The sequence below is a fragment of the Ylistrum balloti genome, unplaced genomic scaffold, assembly GCF_031769215.1.
Source record: "Ylistrum balloti isolate Yb309-2 unplaced genomic scaffold, AGI_CSIRO_Ybal_v1 Utg369856, whole genome shotgun sequence".
Lineage (NCBI taxonomy): Eukaryota > Metazoa > Mollusca > Bivalvia > Pectinida > Pectinidae > Ylistrum > Ylistrum balloti.
The window spans coordinates 1002115-1028865 of NW_026782006.1; the positions used below are offsets into that span (position 1 = coordinate 1002115).

General features: G+C 36.1%; 1 protein-coding gene across 1 annotated transcript; it reads right to left on the reverse strand.

The window, feature by feature from the left end:
• Window positions 1-4977: 4977 nt before the first annotated feature.
• On the reverse strand, window positions 4978-25626 carry LOC132545765 (uncharacterized). The gene is made up of 9 exons (XM_060209454.1): window positions 25182-25626; window positions 24581-24692; window positions 24171-24331; window positions 23024-23130; window positions 19269-19415; window positions 15953-17561; window positions 13893-14071; window positions 11739-12177; window positions 4978-5192 (listed from the first exon to the last, which is right to left on the reverse strand). Exons 1-9 carry the CDS (start codon window positions 25624-25626, stop codon window positions 4978-4980), a joined length of 3414 nt encoding a protein of 1137 aa, XP_060065437.1.
• Window positions 25627-26751: the final 1125 nt, after the last annotated feature.

The window sequence follows — 26751 nt, forward strand, 5'->3', positions numbered from 1 at the left end:
ACTGAAAGAACAGTAAAAGAGGATCTACATAGAATTACCAGTAGAATGGACTTAATGACTGACATTGTCATAGTAACATATGTATAGGATTGTGCGTGTCTTGTAACAGCGGGAATCAGAGGACAATGTCAAACCTTGTGTTATCTTGTTTTCAATTCAGGTAGGTATATACGGTGGACATAACAAATAAATTTCTTGTTATTCAAAAACAAAACAAAAAACAAGTCGATCAAAAAGGGACACCGTTACTATGTATTAAAGAAAACAAAGGACTGCAATTATAGTGTTACAGATCAATGAGTTGGTAAACAGTAGGATGGAACCATTCTTACAGTTTACTAATCATAGGATGCATCCTTAACGGTCAACTGAGATGATTTTTTGTTTTGTACGAATGACAAGCACAAACTTAACAAAACTGCCTTATCCAATATCTAGCAAATAAATGTATGTCTGCAGAATGTTGTTTGTAACAAGTGTAGATTTAAAGAACATTGCAGAAATTTGAAAAATCCAACAAGTTTTCAAAACATCGAACCTGCTTTGTGATTCCAACTGGAAATGAATACAAATACTAAAACATTTTACCCCTGTAACCTCGAAAGTCAGTCAAGGTTATTAATTTGAACAAACTTGGTAGCCCTTCATCCCAGCATGCGAAGGAGACTGTATTCGTTCAAATACTCAGAGGTTACTTAATTGAAACGTAATTATATGTAAAACCATGTCATCATTTCAGGAGAAATATATCAGAGATTTTAACACACACCAATTGTAGGTCAATTTTCATACACTCATTCAGCAATGTAATAAAACAGTAACACTCATTTAGCAGTGCAATAAAACAGTAACACTCATTTAGCAGTGTAATAAAACAGTAACACTCATTCAGCAGTGTAATAAAACAGTAAAACTCATTCAGCAGTGTAATAAAACAGTAACACTCATTCAGCAATGTAATAAAACAGTAACACTCGTTTAGCAGTGCAATAAAACAGTAACACTCATTTAGCAGTGTAATAAAACAGTAACACTCATTCAGCAGTGTGATAAAACAGTAAAACTCATTCAGCAGTGTAATAAAACAGTAAAACTCATTTAGCAGTGTAATAAAACAGTAACACTCATTTAGCAGTGTAATAAAACAGTAAAACTCATTCAGCAGTGTAATAAAACAGTAACACTCATTTAGCAGTGTAATAAAACAGTAACACTCATTCAGCAGTGTAATAAAACAGTAACACTCATTCAGCAGTGTAATAAAACAGTAACACTCATTCAGCAGTGTAATAAAACAGTAAAGCTCATTTAGCAGTGTAATAAAACAGTAAAACTCATTTAGCAGTGTAATAAAACAGTAAAACTCATTTAGCTAATTCAGCAGCAATGTAATAAAACAGTAACACTCATTCAGCAATGTAATAAAACAGTAACACTCATTCAGCAGTGTGATAAAACAGTAACACTCATTTAGCAGTGTAATAAAACAGTAACACTCATTCAGCAGTGTAATAAAACAGTAACACTCATTTAGCAGTGTAATAAAACAGTAACACTCATTCAGCAATGTAATAAAACAGTAACACTCATTCAGCAGTGTAATAAAACAGTAAAACTCATTTAGCAGTGTAATAAAACAGTAACACTCATTCAGCAGTGTAATAAAACAGTAACACTCATTCAGCAATGTAATAAAACAGTAACACTCATTCAGCAATGTAATAAAACAGTAAAACTCATTTAGCAGTGTAATAAAACAGTAACACTCATTCAGCAGTGTAATAAAACAGTAACACTCATTCAGCAATGTAATAAAACAGTAACACTCATTCAGCAATGTAATAAAACGGTAACACTCATTCAGCAGTGTAACAAAACAGTAACACTCATTCAGCAGTGTAATAAAACAGTAACACTCATTCAGCAGTGTAATAAAACAGTAAAACTCATTCAGCAGTGTAATAAAACAGTAACACTCATTCAGCAGTGTAACAAAACAGTAACACTCATTCAGCAGTGTGATAAAACAGTAACACTAATTCAGCAGTGTAACAAAACAGTAACACTCATTCAGCAGTGTGATAAAACAGTAACACTCATTCAGCAGTGTAACAAAACAGTAACACTCATTCAGCAGTGTAACAAAACAGTAACACTCATTCAGCAGTGTGATAAAACAGTAACACTCATTCAGCAGTGTGATAAAACAGTAAAACTAACTTAGCAATGTGATAAAACAGTAAAACTAATTTAGCAATGTGATAAAACAGTAAAACTAATTTAGCAATGTAGTAAAACAAGACTGAAAGGACCGTTTTGCGTCAACTTTAAGTCTGCAAAATAGGGGTATAACTTTTCAGAATATCTTTTTTTTTCAATTACTATATCAAGAAGCAATTAACAAAAGCAAAACACACAAAAAAATGATACGGAGAATAGATGACCGAAAACGAAAAATAAAAGAAACAACTTTCACGTGTGTATGAAACATATTCCACTCACGGGAAATTTGTTAAAAGTCATGGCAAAGTCTCAGAGAGAATACTTAACGTACCTCTGCTGGTAAGAGTACACATACTGTTTACACTGGTGTAGAGTGTACACATACTGTTTATACTGGTGTAAAGTATATACATACTGCTGTAAAGTGTACAGATACAGCTGTAAAGTGTACATATACTGGTGTAGAGTGTACATATACTGGTGTAGAGTGTACATATACTGCTGTGAAGTGTACTTATACTGCTGTAGAGTGTACATATACTGCTGTAAAGTGTACATATACTGGTGTAGAGTGAACATATACTGGTGTAAAGTGTACATATACTGCTGTGAAGTGTACATATACTGCTGTAAAGTGTACATATACTGGTGTAGAGCGTTCATATACTGGTGTAGAGTGTACATATACTGCTGTAAAGTGTACATATACTGCTGTAAAGTGTACATATACTGGTGTAGAGTGTACATATACTGCTGTAAAGTGTACATATACTGGTGTAGAGTGTGCATATACTGGTGTAGAGTGTACATATACTGCTGTGAAGTGTACATATACTGCTGTAGAGTGTACATATACTGCTGTAAAGTGTACATATACTGGTGTAGAGTGTACATATACTGGTGTAGAGTGTATATATACTGGTGTAGAGTGTACATATACTGCTGTAAAGTGTACATATACTGGTGTAGAGTGTACAAATACTGGTGTAGAGCGTTCATATACTGGTGTAGAGTGTACATATACTGGTGTAGAGTGTACATATACTGCTGTAAAGTGTACATATACTGGTGTAGAGCGTACATATACTGGTGTAGAGTGTACACATACTGCTGTAGAGTGTACATATACTGCTGTGAAGTGTACATATACTGCTGTAGAGTGTACATATACTGGTGTAGAGTGTACATATACTGGTGTAAAGTGTACATATACTGGTGTAGAGTGTACATATACTGGTGTAGAATGTACATATATGGTGTAAAGTGTACATATACTGGTGTAGAGTGTACAAATACTGGTGTAGAGCGTACATATACTGGTGTAGAGTGTACATATACTGGTGTAGAGTGTACATATACTGCTGTAAAGTGTACATATACTGGTGTAGAGTGTATACCTTCAAGTTTACAGTGGACACCCAAGAATACGAACAATATGCTTTGACGCATTGATAAACAGTCTCTTGACATTTGTAATCCAGCTTGAATCGCTATATTTTTAAAGCAAGACTTGCTCTCAACTTCTATTAACAGAAGTTCCCGATTTAAACTTGGGTATATTGATAACGATTCATGTTAATGTTTTAATTATCCAATAAGCCATGTGTCCCGATAGTGATTATCTTATTGTGCTAGAAAAACAGATGTTATCATTTGTTAAACACGATATATGGATCTGTTAAAATTAACGATATTATAGAAAATCAATATCGCCAAACTATATGTCAAACGTAATCATCATTATTATATAAAAATAAACATTATTTCTGGTTTTTATATCAATGATGCTACCCTTCAGTTAACACTTCTTGGAATGATATATCTAGATATAATTTTATTAATGAGATCACTTAACAGAATTCTAGAGATCATGTAACAAAATGCAATTTCAGAGATCTTGTCACTAAATATAATTCTAGGGATCATGTCACTAAATGTAATTCTAGGTATCATGACACTAAATGTTATTCTAGGGATCATGTCACTAAATATAGTTGTAGGGATCATGTCACTAAACATAATTCTAGAGATCATGTCACTAAATGTTATTCTACGGATCATGTCACTAAATGTAATTCTAGGTATCATGTCACTAAATGTTATTCAAGGGATCATGTCACTAAATATAATTATAGGGATCATGTCACTAAATATGATTGTAGGGATCATGTCACTAAATATAATTCTAGAGATAACGTCACTAAATGTTATTCTACGGATCATGTCACAAAATGTGATTCTAGGTATCATGTCACTAAGTGTAGTTCGACAGATGATATCATTTAACATAAATCTAGGGATGATACTGCAAAATGTAATGGTAGGGAGTAGTACACTCCAAATAATGCTAAAAGTGTTATGATTAAATATTATTCTATGGATGGTTTCACCAAACATAACTCTAGGAATGATATCACTTCACAAATTACTCTAAGGAATGTGGCAATACATATCATTCTGAGGTGGTATCACTAAGTATTATTCAAGGAATGATATCTTGAAATATAATTCTAGGGATGGAATCATTTGATATAATTCTAGAGATAGCCTCACACAATACAACTCAAAAGATGGTATCACTCAATACATTGATGGCTGTTCATTAACCAATATCCACTTAAAGAAGTGTATCTGAAAGAAACAATTTTCAAAATGAAAATGATTACTTTAATGACAAAGAGTTTGTCAGAAACATCATATCCCCAACACCTAATATGATCCTTGAGACAAAATGAGTTGAGAAGCTTACTTATTTTAACTGTCGCTATCAGAATTACAAACATCAGTTTCACGCTGACACCTGTCCTTCTTTCTAACCTTGACCACTGGTTCTGAGTCACCTTCTCTGCTGTGATCTTCAGGTGTGTTGTCTTTTTTCCGCCCTGTAACGTGAAGGGTCCCCCTATCACTGCTATCTCTGCTTAACCGCTTCCCCTGGTGTTTATCGACCTGGTGAATACGGCTTCTTCCTGTCAACAGAAACATTGTTGTGTGCTAAGCTTTTTACTATCTTATTTTTAACATCAGATTATTATTGTTACCGTGTGGAAAGATCACATGCATGATTGGAAGACAAATATTATTATCAATACAGTGATTCGGTCCATCATGTTACTTTGTAACCTGTTACTAAGAAAGACATGTGACGTCATTGATAAAGGAACTCATAACTAGACCAAAGACAGTTACTGTTTAAATGTGAAAGTAGTAAAACCACTGGACTCTCCCTCACTTTGGTTTCTCACAGCACTCATTAGTATGACATACTTTTCATAAGCCCTGAATCTTCTAGATAAAGAGTAGGTTCTGCCTTTGACTTAAGATATGTGTATTACATAATTTCTGGATAGAGCCTACCAGATTAGTATAAGGTAAACTTTTCTGTAGATATAGGTATTTAAATATTGCAATCAAGATATATCCACGGTTCCTACTGAAATCTCTATCAGCATCCATAATTGATTAGTCTTCATTCCCGATGTTTGTAAAACAACTCAGACTCATCAGTATGGACAGATGTCTAGATATAAAACAACACTGACTTGTCAGTATGGACAGATGTCTAGATATAAAACAACACTGACTTGTCAGTATGGACAGATGTCTAGATATAAAACAACACTGACTTGTCAGTATGGACAGATGTCTAGATATAAAACAACACTGACTTGTCAGTATGGACAGATGTCTAGATATAAAACAACACTGACTTGTCAGTATGGACAGATGTCTAGATATAAAACAACACTGACTTGTCGGTATGGACAGATGTCTAGATATAAAACAACACTGACTTGTCGGTATGGACAGATGTCTAGATATAAAACAACACTGACTTGTCAGTATGGACAGATGTCTAGATATAAAACAACACAAAACAACACAGACTTGTCAGTATGGACAGATGTCTAGATATAAAACAACACTGACTTGTCAGTATGGACAGATGTCTAGATATAAAACAACACTGACTTGTCAGTATGGACAGATGTCTAGATATAAAACAACACTGACTTGTCAGTATGGACAGATGTCTAGATATAAAACAACACTGACTTGTCAGTATGGACAGATGTCTAGATATAAAACAACACTGACTTGTCAGTATGGACAGATGTCTAGATATAAAACAACACTGACTTGTCAGTATGGACAGATGTCTAGATATAAAACAACACTGACTTGTCAGTATGGACAGATGTCTAGATATAAAACAACACTGACTTGTCAGTATGGACAGATGTCTAGATATAAAACAACACAGACTTGTCAGTATGGACAGATGTATAGATATAAAACAACACTGACTTGTCAGTATGGACAGATGTCTAGATATAAAACAACACGTGTCAGTGTAGACATATGTCTAGATATAAAACAACACTGACTTGTCAGTATGGACAGATATATAGATATCACACTGACTTGTATGGACAGATGTCTAGATATAAAACAACACTGACTTGTAGATATATAAAACAACACTGACTTGTCAGTATGGACAGATGTCTAGATATAAAACAACACTGACTTGTCAGTATGGACAGATGTCTAGATATAAAACAACACTGACTTGTCTGTATGGACAGATGTCTAGATATAAAACAACACTGACTTGTCAGTATGGACAGATGTCTAGATATAAAACACACTAGATATAAAACAACACTGACTTGTCAGTATGGACAGATGTCTAGATATAAAACAACACTGACTTGTCAGTATGGACAGATGTCTAGATATAAAACAACACTGACTTGTCAGTATGGACAGATGTCTAGATATAAAACAACACTGACTTGTCAGTATGGACAGACTAGATATAAAACAACACTGACTTGTCAGTATGGACAGATGTCTAGATATAAAACAACACTGACTTGTCAGTATAGGACATGTATGGACAGATGTCTAGATATAAAACAACACTGACTTGTCGGTATGGACAGATGTCTAGATATAAAACAACACTGACTTGTCAGTATGGACAGATGTCTAGATATAAAACAACACTGACTTGTCAGTATGGACAGATGTCTAGATATAAAACAACACTGACTTGTCAGTATGGACAGATGTCTAGATATAAAACAACACTGACTTGTCAGTATGGACAGATGTCTAGATATAAAACAACACTGACTTGTCAGTATGGACAGATGTCTAGATATAAAACAACACTGACCTGTCATTATGGTCAGATGTCTAGATATAAAACAACACTGACTTGTCAGTATGGACAGATGTCTAGATATAAAAAAAAACACTGACTTGTCAGTATGGACAGATGTTTAGATATAAAACAACACTGACTTGTCAGTATGGACAGATGTCTTGATATAAAACAACACAGACTTGTCAGTATGGACAGATGTCTAGATATAAAACAACACTGACTTGTCAGTATGGACAGATGTCTAGATATAAAACAACACTGACTTGTCAGTATGGACAGATGTCTAGATATAAAACAACACAGTATGGACAAATGTATAGATATAAAACAACACTGACTTGTCAGTATGGACAGATGTCTAGATATAAAACAACACTGACTTGTCAGTACGGACAGATGTCTAGATATAAAACAACACTGACTTGTCAGTATGGACAGATATATAGATATAAAACAACACTGACTTGTCAGTGTGGACAGATGTCTAGATATAAAACAACACTGACTTGTCAGTATGGACAGATGTCTAGATATAAAACAACACTGACTTGTCAGTATGGACAGATGTCTAGATATAAAACAACACTGACTTGTCAGTATGGACAGATGTCTAGATATAAAACAACACAGACTCATCAGTATGGACAGATATATAGATATAAAACAACACTGACTTGTCAGTATGGACAGATGTCTAGATATAAAACAACACTGACTTGTCAGTATGGACAGATGTCTAGATATAAAACAACACTGACTTGTCAGTATGGACAGATGTCTAGATATAAAACAACACTGACTTGTCAGTATGGACAGATGTCTAGATATAAAACAACACTGACTTGTCAGTATGGACAGATGTCTAGATATAAAACAACACTGACTTGTCAGTATGGACAGATGTCTAGATATAAAACAACACTGACTTGTCAGTATGGACAGATGTCTAGATATAAAACAACACTGACAGTATGGACAGATGTCTAGATATTGACTTGTCAGTATGGACAGATGTCTAGATATAAAACAACACTGACTTGTCGTATGGACAGATGTCTAGATATAAAACTAGATATAAAACAACACTGACTTGTCAGTATGGACAGATGTCTAGATATAAAACAAAAACACTGACTTGTCAGTATGGACAGTCTAGATATAAAAAAACACTGACTTGTCAGTATGGACAGATGTCTAGATATAAAACAACACTGACTTGTCAGTATGGACAGATGTCTAGATATAAAACAACACTGACTTGTCAGTATGGACAGATGTCTAGATATAAAACAACACTGACTTATCAGTATGGACAGATGTCTAGATATAAAACACACTGACTGATCAGTATGGACAGATATATAGATATAAAACAACACTGACTTGTCAGTATGGACAGATGTCTAGATATAAAACAACACTGACTTGTCAGTATGGACAGATGTCTAGATATAAAACAACACTGACTTGTCAGTATGGACAGATGTCTAGATATAAAACAACACTGACTTGTCAGTATGGACAGATATATAGATATAAAACAACACTGACTTGTCAGTATGGACAGATGTCTAGATATAAAAAAAAACACTGACTGATCAGTATGGACAGATGTCTAGATATAAAACAACACTGACTTGTCAGTATGGACAGATGTCTAGATATAAAACAACACTGACTTGTCGGTATGGACAGATGTCTAGATATAAAACAACACTGAATTGTCAGTATGGATAGATGTCTAGATATAAAACAACACAGACGTGTCAGTATGGACATATGTCTAGATATATGGACATATGTCTAGATATAAAACAACACTGACTTGTCAGTATGGACAGATGTCTAGATATAAAACAACACAGACTTGTCAGTATGGACAGATGTCTAGATATAAAACAACACTGACTTGTCAGTATGGACAGATGTCTAGATATAAAACAACACTGACTTGTCAGTATGGACAGATGTCTAGAACTTGTCAGTATGGACAGATGATATATAGATATAAAACAACACTGACTTGTCAGTATGGACAGATGTCTAGATATAAAACAACACAGACTTTTCAGTATGGACAGATGTCTAGATATAAAACAACACTGACTTGTCAGTATGGACAGATGTCTAGATATAAAACAACACTGACTCATCAGTATGGACAGATGTCTAGATATAAAACAACACAAACTCATCAGTATGGACAGATATATAGATATAAAACAACACTGACTTGTCAGTATGGACAGATGTATAGATATAAAACAACACTGACTTGTCAGTATGGACAGATGTCTAGATATAAAACAACACTGACTTGTCAGTATGGACAGATGTCTAGATATAAAACAACACTGACTTGTCAGTATGGACAGATGTCTAGATATAAAACAACACTGACTTGTCAGTATGGACAGATGTCTAGATATAAAACAACACTGACTTGTCAGTATGGACAGATGTCTAGATATAAAAAAAAACACTGACTTGTCAGTATGGACAGATGTCTAGATATAAAACAACACTGACTTGTCAGTATGGACAGATATATAGATATAAAACAACACTGACTTGTCAGTATGGACAGATATATAGATATAAAACAACACTGACTTGTCAGTATGGACAGATATATAGATATAAAACAACACTGACTTGTCAGTATGGACAGATGTCTAGATATAAAACAACACTGACTTGTCAGTATATGGACAGATAGATATAAAACAACACTGACTTGTCAGTATGGACAGATGTCTAGATATAAAACAACACAGACTTGTCAGTATGGACAGATATATAGATATAAAACAACACTGACTTGTCAGTATGGACTGATATATAGATATAAAACAACACTGACCTGTCAGTATGGACAGATATATAGATATAAAACAACACTGACTTGTCAGTATGGACAGATATATAGATATAAAACAACACTGACTTGTCAGTATGGACAGATATATAGATATAAAACAACACAGACTTGTCAGTATGGACAGATATATAGATATAAAACAACACTGACTTGTCAGTATGGACAGATATATAGATATAAAACAACACTGACTTGTCAGTATGGACAGATGTCTAGATATAAAACAACACTGACTTGTCAGTATGGACAGATGTCTAGATATAAAACAACACAGTATGGACAGATGTCTAGATATAAAACAACACTGACTTGTCAGTATGGACAGATGTCTAGATATAAAACAACACTGACTTGTCAGTATGGACAGATGTCTAGATATAAAACAACACTGACTTGTCAGTATGGACAGATATCTAGATATAAAACTACACTGACTTGTCAGTATGGACAGATGTCTAGATATAAAACAACACTGACTTGTCGGTATGGACAGATATATAGATATAAAACAACACTGACTTGTCAGTATGGACAGATGTCTAGATATAAAACAACACTGACTTGTCAGTATGGACAGATGTATAGATATAAAACAACACTGACTTGTCAGTATGGACAGATATATAGATATAAAACAACACTGACTTGTCAGTATGGACAGATGTCTAGATATAAAACAACACTGACTTGTCAGTATGGACAGATATATAGATATAAAACAACACTGACTTGTCAGTATGGACAGATATATAGATATAAAACAACACAGACTTGTCAGTATGGACAGATATATAGATATAAAACAACACAGACTTGTCAGTATGGACAGATATATAGATATAAAACAACACTGACTTGTCAGTATGGACAGATATATAGATATAAAACAACACTGACTTGTCAGTATGGACAGATGTCTAGATATAAAACAACACTGACTTGTCAGTATGGACAGATTTATAGATATAAAACAACACTGACTTGTCAGTATGGACAGATGTCTAGTCTATTGATATAAAACAACACTGACTTGTCAGTATGGACAGATATATAGATATAAAACAACACTGACTTGTCAGTATGGACAGATGTCTAGATATAAAACAACACTGACTTGTCAGTATGGACAGATGTCTAGATATAAAACAACACAAACTCATCAGTATGGACAGATGTCTAGATATAAAACAACACTGACTTGTCGGTATGGACAGATGTCTAGATATAAAACAACACTGACTTGTCAGTATGGACAGATGTCTAGATATAAAACAACACTGACTTGTCGGTATGGACAGATATATAGATATATAACAACACAAACTCATCAGTATGGACAAATGTATAGATATAAAACAACACTGACTTGTCGGTATGGACAGATGTCTAGATATAAAACAACACTGACTTGTCAGTATGGACAGATGTCTAGAATCCGACCATTCCTTATGAACTTACGCTTGCTTGTACTGGCCATTATTTCTTCCATTGACATTTCCAGTGAACTTGGTTTCCTTGAAAAGACATCTTCTGAAGACCCTGAAGTATTTGATGTTAGTCTAGGTCGTTCAAGAATCTCAAATGATTCTTGTCTGGACAAACGTCGAGAGCGTACACTTGCTCCACTGACGTATCCGGACTCCTGGCGTTCATATCTTTCTTTATTTCGGTAAACTGGAGTTGGGAAGTGCTGGGTGTCATCAATAGTCTTCCTTACATCTACTTGTAACTCCTTATTCTTTTTGGAATCAGAAGAGTACTGAGAACTGTCCGTCTCTTTTTCATTTGTCAGATCGTCACTGCTGTAACTCTCCTCTGCACTATCAAGCAAACTATCAGAATCTTCAGAACTCACGCTACAGTTGGATACAATAGTCGATGGTATACATTCAAATCTCTGTAAATGTAGAACATAAACATGCATTTTCGTAAGATCGTGCCATATGTGAATGAAATATATAAAATTCTAATTAAGTCTGTGAATTCCTATCATGTAAATGTATTTATTCATTTGTTCTTTATTTTTCTTTCTAATCATTTAACGAGTTTCGTTTCAGTCCCGCAACATGAAAATGAAAAAAAACATAAGTCAACCTTCCTGATGTGTCTATGACCTACAACTATAGAAAGGTGTCGACTCTCCTGATGTGTTTATGACCTACAACTATAGGATGGTGTCGACTCTCCTGATGTCTCTGACCTACAACTATAGGATGGTGTCGACTCTCCTGATGTGTCTATGACCTACAAATATATGATGGTGTCGACTCTCCTGATGTCTATGACCTACAACTATAGGATGGTGTCGACTCTCTTGATGTGTCTATGACCTACAACTGTATGATGGTGTCGACTCTTCTGATGTGTATGACCTACAACTATAGGATGGTGTCGACTCTCTTGATGTGTCTATGACCTACAACTACAGGATGGTGTCGACTCTCCTGATGTCTATGACCTACAACTATAGGATGGTGTCGACTCTGCTGATGTGTCTATGACCTACAACTATAGGATGGTGTCGACTCTGCTGATGTGTCTATGACCTACAACTATAGGATGGTGTCGACTCTCCTGATGTCTATGACCTACAACTATAGGATGGTGTAAGCTCTCTTGATGTGTCTATGACCTACAAATATAGGATGGTGTCGACTCTGCTGATGTGTATGACCTACAACTATAGGATGGTGTAAGCTCTCTTGATGTGTCTATGACCTACAACTATAGGATGGTGTAAGCTCTCTTGATGTGTCTACGACCTACAACTGTATGATGGTGTCGACTCTTCTGATGTGTATGACCTACAACTATAGGATGGTGTCATCTCTCCTGATGTGTATATGACCTACAACTTTATGATGGTGTTGACCCTCCTAAAGTGTCTGACCTACAACTACAGGAAGGTGTCGACTCTCCTGATGTGTCTATGACCTACAACTATAGGATGGTGTCGACTCTCCTGATGTGTCTATGGCCTACAACTATAGAAAGGTGTCGACTTTCTTGATGTGTCTATGATCTACAACTGTAGGATGGTGTCGACTCTCCTGATGTCTATGACTTACAACTATAGGATGGTGTCGACTCTCCTGATGTCTATGACCTACAACTATAGGATGGTGTCGACTCTCCTGATGTCTATGACTTACAACTATAGGATGGTGTCGACTCTCCTGATGTCTATGACCTACAACTATAGGATGGTGTCGACTCTCCTGATGTCTATGACCTACAACTATAGGATGGTGTCGACTCTCTTGAGGTGTCTATGACATACAACTACAGGATGGTGTCGACTCTCTTGATGTCTATGACCTACAACTGTAGGATTGAGTCGACTCTCTTGATGTGTCTATGACATACAACTATAGGATGGTGTCGACTCTCCTGATGTGTCTATGACCTACAACTACAGGAAGGTGTCGAACTCTCTTGATGTGTCTATGACCTACAATTACAGGATGGTGTCGACTCTCCTGATGTGTCTATGACCTACAACTATAGGATTGAGTCGACTCTCTTGATGTGTCTACGACATACAACTACAGGATGGTGTCGACTATCCAGATGTTCCCGTGACGCCTTGGATGTTATATGTCTTCTTCTTACCGAATACTCCTGTTGTAACCGGGATTTCCTGTTTGCGTCTGTTCTTTTGACAGCTAGTAGGTGGAATCTCTTGATGTCAGGATATTCATCATGATCTGTGGGCATCCCTCCTTCCATCATCTTTTCCATTGTTTTGTCATAGTAAGTGACAGATTGTTGAAGGAGGCTATAACCTTCAGCTGTTTAAGACACAAATATTTTATAAAAAAGTTAAGACTTTGTGATATATGATCATTGGTCTGTGATCCATCACTAATTTAACATTACGTTCACTTTCAGAGATGATGTAGAACAATTCAAACATTTGTTCCATATCATCTTTGATAGTGAACTTTAACTTTGCACAAAGTCACTGATATAGGCAACCTCTCTTATTGTTTTCATGTATCTGATCACTTCAAAAGAGCATCAATATCAATCTGCATTGTCTACCGCATGTGATCTGGAAGACTTATAAAAGACACACAAGTGAATAACACTTTTTAATACAGATTTAGAACGAGATACATTAGAACCAAAGAAACTGCCATGATCTTCACTCATGCATAGAAACCAATATTTTACTTTCACAACAGTAATAACTATGGGCGTACATAGATAACAAGAGTCCTAGTGGACTTGATGGTCTTATCAGATAAGCCCCGTCCTCGGGCCACTGTGGGGTTGGGAATGTATAATTCACATTTTCGCTCATATTAGGCCTGAGAAGGTTTCTGAAAAATTTCACTGAAACTGATCAGAGGTTTTTGAGAAAAATTCAAAAATTGTTTACGGACGCACGGTGCACAGCCCACGATGCACGATGCCGGTCGAAAATGAGCCAATCAGGTCACAGCAGTCTCATTAAATATGTGCAGAATTTGCCGATAATCAATGGATAAAGGTAACAAGCGTAACAACCCAGTTCCATAAAAACAGTCCCTCAAAAGATATCATGCAGAAAGCAGTATCCGGACGGACGGTCGGATGGACGAAAGGGACCCATTTGAATACCCCCTCCATATTCGTCGGGCGGGGGATAAAAAGTACGATAACTTGAACTACATTCAATTTGACCGATTTTTGGCTCCGCCCATCAGCCCCTGGGGTCAACCGAGGTCAATATATGCTTCTCATCAAACTGTCAGTTTTTCTTATAATTCTAACCAAATTTGAACTATTTCTGAAAGAAAATAAAAAAAATGCTCAAAAATAAAATTTTCCTACATAAAATATTGTAAATTCTATCCCCTCCCCAAGTGGAAATTAGAGACCCTAGGATTATGAAATTTACTATTTTGGTAACGCACCGTAAGACACGTCCATGCATGAAGAGTATTTGGTTATATTTTTCTCTGGGTATTGAGAAGAAGATTTAAAAGAATTCAGTCAAATTGACCCGTTTTTGACCCCGCCAGTCAGCCGGGGTCACTATAAGCATTTTAAATTGCCATCTTACACTTATAATTCCTACTTAGTCTAAAATATTTCCAATAGAAAATAAACAAATTCAAAATGTTCAAAAATATAATTTTCCTATATAAAATATATTAAATTTAACCCCTGTTTCAATCATTCCTACCCATTTTTTGCCCCGCCCCTCAGGCTCCTTGGGTTTGGGGACCATACCAATTAGAGTTTGGGAAGCCTTTAGCCATGGATGATTTTTGTTAAATTTCATTGAAATCGGTTCCGGCGTTTTCCAGAAGAAGTCCGAAATATTAAAAGTTTACGACGCACGTCGCCGGGATCGCAATAAGTCACCCTGAGATTTTGTCATATTATTGCATGGCGAGCTCTGGCCACCGGACAATAAAAATTTTCCACTTCTGTATAAGGTTTCTATCTTTTTACCATCAGATATTCGACCCCGTTATGTAAGGATTTCGGAATTAGAAAATTGATGCCTTAATCCAGTGCTCCCCATTTTGACCAGTATCAGCAACACTCTGAATTTCTCTGGTCAATTCCAGCGAGTTTGAAGAAGTAGACAACGTGTTAAGCCGACAAAACCAAATGGTCACATAACCTAACTATGGACACGAAACAAACCATTGATTAAGTGTAACATGAATACGAACCTATTTTATCGTCACGGATCCTCTGGTCTCCCCAGTTAAACAGGATACGGGCAATAAGGCTATAACTTAATGTCAAATACACATGGGGCTCCTTCAGAATCTTTTCTCGTACTTCAAGACTTTTTTTTGCATCAGCTTTTGCTTCCTCATACCTTTTTAATTGAAGGTACAAGATTGATCTGTTTCTCAAAGCTTCAGCATGATCGTCTGTGTTATCTGTGCCACGCCTTCTTCCCTCTGCTATTGCCCTGTCGAAATGTTCCAGAGTCTCGTTAATGTACTGATCACGTGATGAATCTTTTGAAGTATTATCCAATATTTCTTTTAACAAACAAACAGCGCGGTTGTTCCTGAACCGATCTACATCTGGATGCTCTTCTTCAGTAAAACGTCTCCATAGAGATGCCCTTTCTATTGCCTCTTCATGATACTTTCTGCATTTGTCATTGTCGTAGAGATAGAAATAACAACCAAGGTCATTAAAGACATTGGCAAGAATCATATTTAGATTTTCATTCCTCTCCATTACCTGTTGGAGTTCTTTGTCCTCTAAATACTTCTTTGCTCTGTCCAAGCTTTTTAAGATATCATGTCGTCTTTCAATTTTTCTGAAGTAAATAGCTTTCCTGTAGTAGTAGTTTCCTAGAGCTACTTTTATGGCGGTGTCGGATCTGCTGTTGGCCTCATCAAGTTTTTCTTCGGTAACATGTATAATGTCAGATATGCGTGTAGTATCATCCATTTCAGTCAGCAACTGTATCATGTAGCCACGGAAAAAGAACAATTTATCGATTTCGTTATTTTGCTCCGCTTTGTGTGTTACCCACTCAAGCCATCGCAGCTGTCTGTTTTGTGTAAGGGTACGTCTTCCTATCGCCAATATTCTGTTTGACGCTTGGATGTTTGACCGGCCAGTGTCATAATCATCTGTAATTTCCTGTATCATATCAAAATAGCTCTGGACATGTACGTTATACTCTCTCATGTAAGATCCAACACTGTAGTAAGAATTTTCTTGTTCCTTTCCTATAATTCCAATGATATTTTCCATGTACTCCACAAACCTTATTCTGGCGGGCTCCATGACATTTGAAAACTCACTTTTACGTTGAATTAGAAATTCAAACATTCGAGGATGAAGAGAGTACAGGATGTTTCTGTCACTGTCTCCCAAACCTGGAGGTCTTTCTTGTGTTGTGTTCCGCTCCAAGTTTCCCTCTGTCTGAACAGTCATATCGTGGATTTCAATGAGATGACGGCTTTTCAAGTGGAATAGATTCATCTTTGTATTAAGAACTGGTGAATATGGAGCATTGTCTTCCTTCAGAACGGCATCGGCTGCATCAATGTCAAAGGATGAGGTCTTGAACAAAGTAAGCTGCATCAGAATGTTCTTCATGTTTTCGTCAAGTCTATCATAACTCTCCTGGAGGCATTTCTCCATTCTGTCCATGTTGATTACTCTATTTTTTCTCAGATGATTAATAATTTCAACTGGTTTCACCTGTCTACAGCAGCTTCTCAGAATACTACATATTGTTCGTAAAGCTAGAGGAATGCCATCAGTCAGTGTAACAAGACTGTCGCATTCTGCTTCTGAGACTAAGTCCTGAAGAGACATGAATTAAGTGCATTTTACTGTCAACCGTACTAAACTGAGCACATTTCAGTCCTTACCTTTACATGCAAATTAATTCAAATCAGAATAAGTATCAAATTGGTGTTAAAGGCAACACTTATTTACTGGATAACATCTTTTATTTGTTACTTAATATGCTCAACAAAAAAGAAACGCTCAAAGTCCCCCTGCAGTTCACCTTAGCTGGAAGGAAATACTGAAATATTTGGTCAGATATTACATCAAGAATTATCACCCTTCTCATCATTCTACCCTTGAATCATCCAAGCATGACGATGTCATTGTCTGATTTAATGAGCTACCTAAGTCCAAATCACGCGGCGTGATCAAACCAAGCCTAATTGGTTTTTCAAACGAATAATTTCAACGGATACTCTAAGTTCAGCCACGTTGGCATTTTGATTTCTCCATTGACCGAAATGCTATGCTTAACGCAAATTCAGAAGGGTAGCACAACTGCGATGTTGATGGATGGTCATAGCCAAACTGCTGTCGCACGGTAGTTTGGCAATACCCCGTGTACAATTAACCGTCTATACACTTTTCCATGCTACTGGGTTAGTTTCCCATCGTCACAGGAGTGGTCTTCCGCGTGTAACGACCGCACGACAAGAGAGGACGATTCGATTGCCGCATTTGCACAACAGATTCAGAACTGCTATAGAGACTGTGTCGCGTACCTAAGGTACTCATGGCATACTTATTAGTGCTCAAACTTCCAGGAACCGCTTGAGTGCCGATATAATCATTGCGTGCTGACCTTATGTCAGGTCACCTCTGACTCCACGGAGGCGGCAAGTGCGTCTTGACTGAATGCGCAGATATGACCCGAATAGGGTTTGGATGCGTCGGTGGAGGCGTGTGATGTTCACTGACGAGTCTAGATACTGTCTGTATCGGTCAGACGGAAGAAAAAAAAGCATATCGCAGACGCGTTGAGCGTGTTGCCGACGCATGCGTGGTTGAACGCGATGTATTCGGTGGGGCTTCTGTAATGGCAAGTGTTGCATATTGCCAGATTCTGACGTACTTTACTCATGGCAACTACGTTCAGCCTCTAGAATTGCCCCAAAATAACCCCGACATGTCTCCCATCGAGCATCTGTGGGGTGATCTGGACAGGCGTAGTAGGAAACGTCCAGTTGATCGCAGCATTAACACAAGAATGGAACAAAATTCCCTTGAGGCGAATTAATGTTCTCATGAATTCAATACATAAGAGACTCCGTGTAGAGAATCGTGTCTCCACACCTGGTACTTAATTGTCATTTTGTTTTTTGCGGATATCCCACTTTGAGTAACTACTGACGACACGAGCGACGTCACACAGACTTTTCTTCTGCAATATTGTAAATAGTAGACTTGTCCCTTCATATATTTTAATTGTGCGTTTCTTTTTTGGTTGAGTATATTTTTATGCGATTGTGCTCTACACAGACAGCTACCAAACATCAAATCAAGTTTATGAATAAATTTAATACGTTAAAATTGTGTTGAATATTTATTACATTTTCAAGCTTTCTAGACTTTTTCTTCAATTTCTCACAATGTTTTGATAACCATTTTGGAATATCTAATAACATATTTGATTATATAAAGAAACGAACGTTCAAGCTATAAGGGCAGTGAAATATCTTGCTGATGAAGTCATTCATCGTGCCCAAATTGTCTTTATACCTTGGGAGTACACTTTCTGATTAGCTCCTTTGCGGGATGCCTGTCTAACGGTCCAACTTCCAAATTACGTATTAAATCCCTCATGTGAGGCATTGTTCTTTCGAAGATGTCACGCAGGTTTACACGGTTTGTAACGATGATACGGACCTGTCAAAAGAATAACACCAGTGGACTATGATCCCACTCATCCTTATATTATCAACACCAACGAACTATGAAACAAGCCAGAGCTATTACTTAAGGAGGGTTGTCAATAACACTATATGTTGGCACGAAAATGGCCCAGAATCGTGAATAGAAATGACATAGGGTTGTGAGCAACACCAAAGCACTTCCCTGAAATGACATTAGACAGTGAGAAACACAATACCTGCTCCCGGTAATGATACATGTTTGATAGCAAAACTAGACATGTTCCCAAAAATACCACGATCATTCGAGGAACCTAGCGCAAACGTTAAAAATCATCTCAGGCGGATTTTCAACAGTACCAAAAAACTGTAAATAAAGGTGGATATTTAGGGTTTAAAAATGAAATGCTTTAATGAAATCAACCCAAGGACAGAAAACAATTCAGGAAAAAAACCAAATAAGTGACAGGTAACTTTGTTGTAACATGAAGAATTTTAACAAAACTTTAGAAATGAACCGACAGTTAGGATCAAATATGGCGGAATCCCTATGGTGTTTTTCTGAGAAGTGTCTTTCTTTTGAGAAAGACGGACAGATCCACAATACCGCATGGAATTCCCCTTCCTGACTTCACATTGGACATTTTAAAAACCCATCCGAATAGGCTTGACATAGAACACCACAGAGGTAAGAATTAAAACCAAACCTTTGAACAGCAAGGTGCTGATACAACTGGCTATGTAATGCGCCTTACGCTTTAGAGGCAAATTAGTGAACTGTGACCAGGGGGATCGCTTTGGTATAATTGAAGTCATTTCACTCAAAACCCCTATCCTCCGAAAGTTTCAAATGGGAAAATGAACAATGGTATTTTATAAGGGATAAATTGTGTCACAAAACAAAGACATATCCGATAAGAAATTCAAAATGCGTACAAGAAGGTCACACATTCTTGGAATGTCCAAAAGATTGGAAGTGTTGGGTCTGTGGGGATACTGAACACGAACAAACGGACAGTAAGTTCATTTAACAAGTCTACACTCCATTCTCAAACCTGATAATACAAGCAAGTGCGCTAACACGAGAGACGCAGTCAACGTTGACGAGGTAAACACAGTCGTACCAGGACAGGACGACAAATTATTCAACATATTATGAACCTAACGACAACATGACGAAAAGCGTACTCAAGGACAACCTGTCGACAAAATAGCTGGTTAGCGACATGCTCGTTGCATTTTGACCAGACGCAAAGACCAAGATATGCCATTCATCAATAAAACATTGCGACCGTAATGAACTCCTGATATACTACTTCCACCCCAGTAAGACGAACGGTATCTACCAACACCTTACGAAGACTTCATGAAAATAAAAAAAATACATGACAAATGAACGACAAACACAGGTGTCTTAACAAGAATTCACAAACAAGGCAATATCTTATCGAAGAAAAAGTACCAATACTAATGTCACCGAGGTCTTCGAAACAAGTGTTTGAATGGTAGTTTCTGAGAAAACAACAGCAGAGGTGTAACAATAATCAGGAACACACTCATCAATGTGATTTACAGAAGGAAATCATTGATGGAAAAGGAAGTTGCATTTTATTTCACGGTGACATTAATGATATACTCTTTTTTATCGTGAATGTGTATGCGATAAATTGCGAGCAAACTGGAAACTTTTTTTACAACAAACAAAAGCAAATAATATCCAATAAAGTAGGTTTTTACTTGTCGGAGATTTTCAGAGAAATCATCACGAAAGTACAGTATACGTGGCGACGTAACAAAAAGCCAGCAGAATTGATTAATTCTGAGTAAGTAATGATACAATTAACATGGTCAAAAGTGTAGTTTTCAACAGATCTCAAGCTGTATATCTTAAATTAGAAAGATAGATAGAGGTCCTGGTATATGGAATATAAACACAAGTGCAAAATGAAGGATATAAGGTACTAATTAGTAGTGATTTAATTGAGAAATATTTCTATGTGCGATCGATATGAAGTTGGACGTGTTTGATACTCGTAAATTTGCCTTTTGGTTCTGTTGTTGAATGATTTGTATACATGACGCTTACTTTCCCGGAACACCTGGACTTACTCTACTTTTTTTATCTTCTATGTTTATGTTGACATGTTGGTATTTTCTTCGTCTCCTTGTTTTTTGTTATTGTTGTTTTTTATCTTAGGTTGTACAAAAACACACAAGTGAAAAACACCTTTCCATAATCTAGAGTGAGACACAGCAGAGCCAAACACTGAATTAAACTGCATCATACAGCTGTTTCGTCTTTCTAGGACTCTTCAGTGATGTTAAGAGCATAAATTTGAAGCCTAGAAGACGATTAAGGAAAATCAAAAGTGATCAAAAGAAAAGTAAAAATCTAGACGGGAATGTGCAGCAGCCCCATAATTAGAAAAATTTCGTAATTTTGATACATCAGATAAATTTAGAATATAGTCAAGTACATGTTTTGCTCTGAACCGTGTCACTATTCGAGTGAATTTAAACGTGGCATGAAGGTTACGTCAAACATCGAGAACTACAGCTAAAGATATTTGCGTTTTTATAAACAGTGTCAGTAATCAACATATTCATGTATCAAACAAAATACCAAGCTAAAGATGGCTTATCTGCAAATTGCTGCTCTCACGTGTGTAAATGGTACCCTCTTTTTAAAACCGAAAGTACTGAATGTATACATAATTTGGAAGACGGACAATTTACCCGCATCATGGTTGAAAGTGTAGCGGTATGTGAGTGTGAATAATTTCTGTATAGTGATTGTATAATCACGAGTTTTTAATGAACATACATTAAATTTACTTTTTATAATTAGAAAAATATTTTGGTACATAATTAAAGGTAATAAGGCACTGAATCAATCAGGACAAAGATACAGTGATTTGCTTTCCATCTAGACAACATGTGCAGTATCTAACACCAGAAAGAGGGTGAATAGAAGTGGGAGATAAACCCGTGTTATCATGAGAATAGTATGCGTATGTTATTATACAAATATGTTTGAACAAAACTTTGATAACACAAGTTCAAATCTACTAGCACATACAATCAACTTATGATGAAACGGCTCTACGCATAGTTCGTGCTCTGAAGTATGTCCTTTTTCTTGTCACTTTTAGTATAAATTTTATCTATGTATGAAGAAGAATTGATATGTATCTTAATTAACATTCACCATACTAACAAAAGAAATGAACACATGTTTAGAAATACTGTAAAATCATAAAAGATCATAATGAAGATTAGAAATGTGCAATACGTGTAAGGCGTTCCATTGGTATTCTGAACACTCTGTACATTACAGTTGTTAACCTCATGTTATTGTATTTGTCCATTATATTGAAATGACCATTATAAGCCATTTATAAAACGCCAAATTCGGTGTACAAACACCGACAGTGAATTGCATCAAATGAGTATCCATATATTTCATTAGCTTATCAATAACATATTACACAGGTCTGTAAATGTAATACGCTTGAATCTTAATACTTACATAGCTGTGCGGTACATGTTTAAGGACAAAAGGGTTCACAAAGTATTAACATTTACATCATTCTGATGGTAAAAGGAAATGTCAAATAATCTTACCTTACAAGTATCTCGTAACTTCTCCAATATCTTTTGGACGAATTGTAGAAACTGATTTTCATTTTTGTGAATGATATCGTCCACATTATCCAGCATGACAATTGTTCCTGTAGAGATAACAATGGTGTTAAATAGGTATAATGATTAACGATATCTGAACACCCATTTCACTTATCGTCTTGATCGATTTCACTATTATCATTAATATTGAACTGCACTATACCTTTGTTTCGTTCTTCTAGGACTCGCCAGTAATATTAAGGACATCCATTTTAAAGACGATTGAGGAAACTCCAAAGTGATCGAAAGAACATTCAAACTCTTGACGGGGAGGTGCACTAGCCCCATGATTCCAGAAATTTCGCAATTTTCATGTATCTGATAATAACTTAATAACAATGTCTAGTATATGTGTGCATTCTGAATCATGTGACTATTGAATTAATTAAAATGTAGCATGCAGGTTACAGCAAACCGAAGTAACGTATATATGATCCCGAATAGAAAACCAAAAAATATTTTATTAGATTTAAGGAGGATATAATAGTGTGAACAAATTAAAATAAATCTAAATAACAAATGATTTGTTTAAAAGAGTTGGGGAAATATTGAAATGTTCTTTGACGTCAGATAGTTGCACGTAACGCTTGACAACGAAATTTTGAATTTACGTGGTATTTCAACATCTCGTGCTTTTTTTCTTTGGTAATCGCTTACAGATCTGCTTTATACACCAAATTAGAGATAACCAAATAGGCACATGAAAAATATTTGTTAGAAAACCAGCTTAGTTAACCTTTGCCTCGTTTGCGACAGAACAGCAAAACATACCAACTTCAATGCAGTGACCAAAAACATCGCTCTGATTGGCCAAAACTAAAAAAGGTGATATCATTGCTAGAAAAGTGTTATCATATACGATATCTTATATCTTAAATGAAATTGATAGATTCCTATATTTCATTAGCAAAAATTAAACCTGATAAATATATTGTGGTGTTTTATAATTAAAACAAAATAAACAAAAAAATGACACGAACATCTTCTGACAAAGAATTTTTCTGCCATGTTTTGAAATATGATTATTTATATTATTCATATCGTTATAAATATAGGTAAACACTTTGACACATCTGATAATACTTACTGCGAGTGATTTTACTAAGGTGGTCTAAAATGTTGGCTTGCATCTTGCTGTCCTTGGTATCCTTAAGACTGTTTAATAGGTCATCGGATGACATGCCGTCGTCTTTCAATTGGAGCTCCAAGACAATGTCCTTCAACAAATCCCCCATAGAATCTTTCTCTCTGTAATAAAATGCAAGAAAATGGTGATAAAGTTGGGAATACATAGAAGGCTTTAATAAGTTTCTATATAAATGTTATATGTTTGCATTCATTTAAAATTGTTTGTGTAAGATATTCTCGATTCAATCACAGATTGTCTCAACAATGCCGTAATGTCTTAATTAAGTTATTTTTCTGACGTGAGATTTCATACCACATCAGAATTTATTTTGATCAAAATATAATCTATTAAACAATGGGTTAGTTTACCTTAGATCAATTTTGATAACCTGCCAGTGCTTTTTAGAAGACCATAGTCTACGACAAATTTCATTGCCAATAGCAGTCTTTCCTATGCCTCCGGCGCCCGAAATGCTCACAGCTGTAAATAAGATCAAATAAAACATTACGTATGAGTTTTTAAAAAAGTTATGATTTCTACGTCACTGAAAAACTTTCTAATTATAAATAAGTGATACTCAAATGAACGCTTTACACTCTGGTCTGAACAGTAAAAAGTGTATGGCCCTTCAATTTAAATCATTTATGTATGTGATTAAAATGTTGATCATGAAAAGAGCGTTAAATACGTACGTTTACGGAATTAGCCAGATATCAATTATCACTTTTCCAATTAATCTCTAATGATGCAACCAGCCAGACAAAATATTAGCACTGAAACTTTTAAAACGTGTTTCAATTTTGAGGTGGGGGTATCGATGCAGGAGGTCACTAATTAAGCATATCAAATTAACTATAATTACTAAACATTATGCTATAACTTTGATTACTTATTAAAGATATCATTCTACCTTTGAATACTAATTTAACATTATACACTAGATATAATAATTAGTTATAGTACTCCAACCGGAAGAACTCTTCTTACCAGGAACGGTGCTTTCGATGAAATCCTTGATTTGATTTTCCCGTCCAACGAAGTTTACATCAAATATGTCCATCTGCATACATCTTCGTTTGTGTTCCACAAACTTCGTTTTGTACTTTTTTAACATATCCGCTACTCTGTTACGGCCTAGGTCACGATGCCAGTTTTGAAAATCTGTCACATTGATCAGAAAATCAAGCATGTCTTCTTCTCCGAAATTATTCTTCAGAATTTGGAAATAATGGGTCGCATTTTGTATATTGTTTTTGGACAACCCGCCGAGTGAAGTCCTCGACAGATTGATAATCTCGTCAAATGTCAAGTCATCGCCATCCAAATCTGAGATGAGATCATTTACAATCACATCAAAGGGATCTAACCTAGTTTGATCTCCAAACGCAATACGGTCATCTTTTGTGTAAGCCATTGTGGTCAGATTCAGCTCGGCTCTGTAGGTATTTCTCTTTGCCCCAGAGGTGGATTCATATATTTTGACAAACGTCTATATCTGGACCAAGAACTATGGAATATCCATCTACCAAGAAAATAAAAAAACAGGCAGGTAATGACAGCTCTGATATATACAATGAGATTTTGTCCCTTATCACGGGCCTTCGGCGTCCATCGGCCGAAAGGATTATCGAGACACCAAAATTTACACCACTTTTTTCGATTTTAGTTTATAACTTTGTATTTATTTGATGTTCTATGTGAAAATATGACAATGGCAGTGGCCCCCTCCAGGGGGACTCAGGAGGTGGGGTGAGGGCTCCTGGAAAAATTTGTAAACAAAGAAGCCTGTCGGTGCTAACATGGCTTAATTAAATGACCATGAATAACACAATGTTTAATTGTTGTTAGAAACAAGAAATAAAAGTGGGTGGCTAAAAGGCATCGTCCCATTCAGAATCTTCTTCATCGCTGACAGTGTCCTCTTACCTTTCCTTCATTTCATGGTCAAGGTTTAGCCGTTGCACAGCCACCCTCACCTGGGACACAGGCTCACCAAGACTGCCAGATACAACAGCTGGGTCAGTTTGTATCCCGGAGTCCTGGACCTCGGTCAGAAGTTCCTTATCAATCATGGCATATGAAATATCACGTTTGGGAGGTGGTTTATAACTTTCTATTTATTTGATGTTCTATGTGAAAACTTGACAATTCGCTTGTCCGTACTGTCGATATTACTTCAGCCATCATATATCTATTCCAGTAACACGCATCCAAAGAACAATTGTTTGTTAGGATCCAGTACGGATATTAGACCATAACCGTTAATATTACTTACCAGGTTTCATATATGTATATCACTCATACTTATCATTGCAGTCCCATTATCTCTACTTTAATCTACTAATCAAACCTCACCTTCCAAGGTTCTGTGATCACATTGGCCTGAATGAATATGACATTTCTCCTTTTTACGTAGTTTACATGTTTATAACATCCTCGGTAAGTGTAGGACTAGACGCTTTCGTAGAATTCTGATCATTCAGTTTTTATGCAAAGGGGGTTTAATCTGCATTCGGTAAAAATGATATCCGATCTTATT

Coding starts and splice junctions, on each gene's coding strand:
- LOC132545765 (XM_060209454.1), bottom strand. CDS start 25,626: ATGGCTTACACAAAAGATGACCGTATTGCGTTTGGAGATCAAACTAGG. Junction 23,131..24,170: donor CCTTAGTAAAATCACTCGCA/GTAAGTATTATC, acceptor TTATCTCTACAG/GAACAATTGTCATGCTGGAT. Junction 5,193..11,738: donor AATGGCCAGTACAAGCAAGC/GTAAGTTCATAA, acceptor TTCTGTTGACAG/GAAGAAGCCGTATTCACCAG.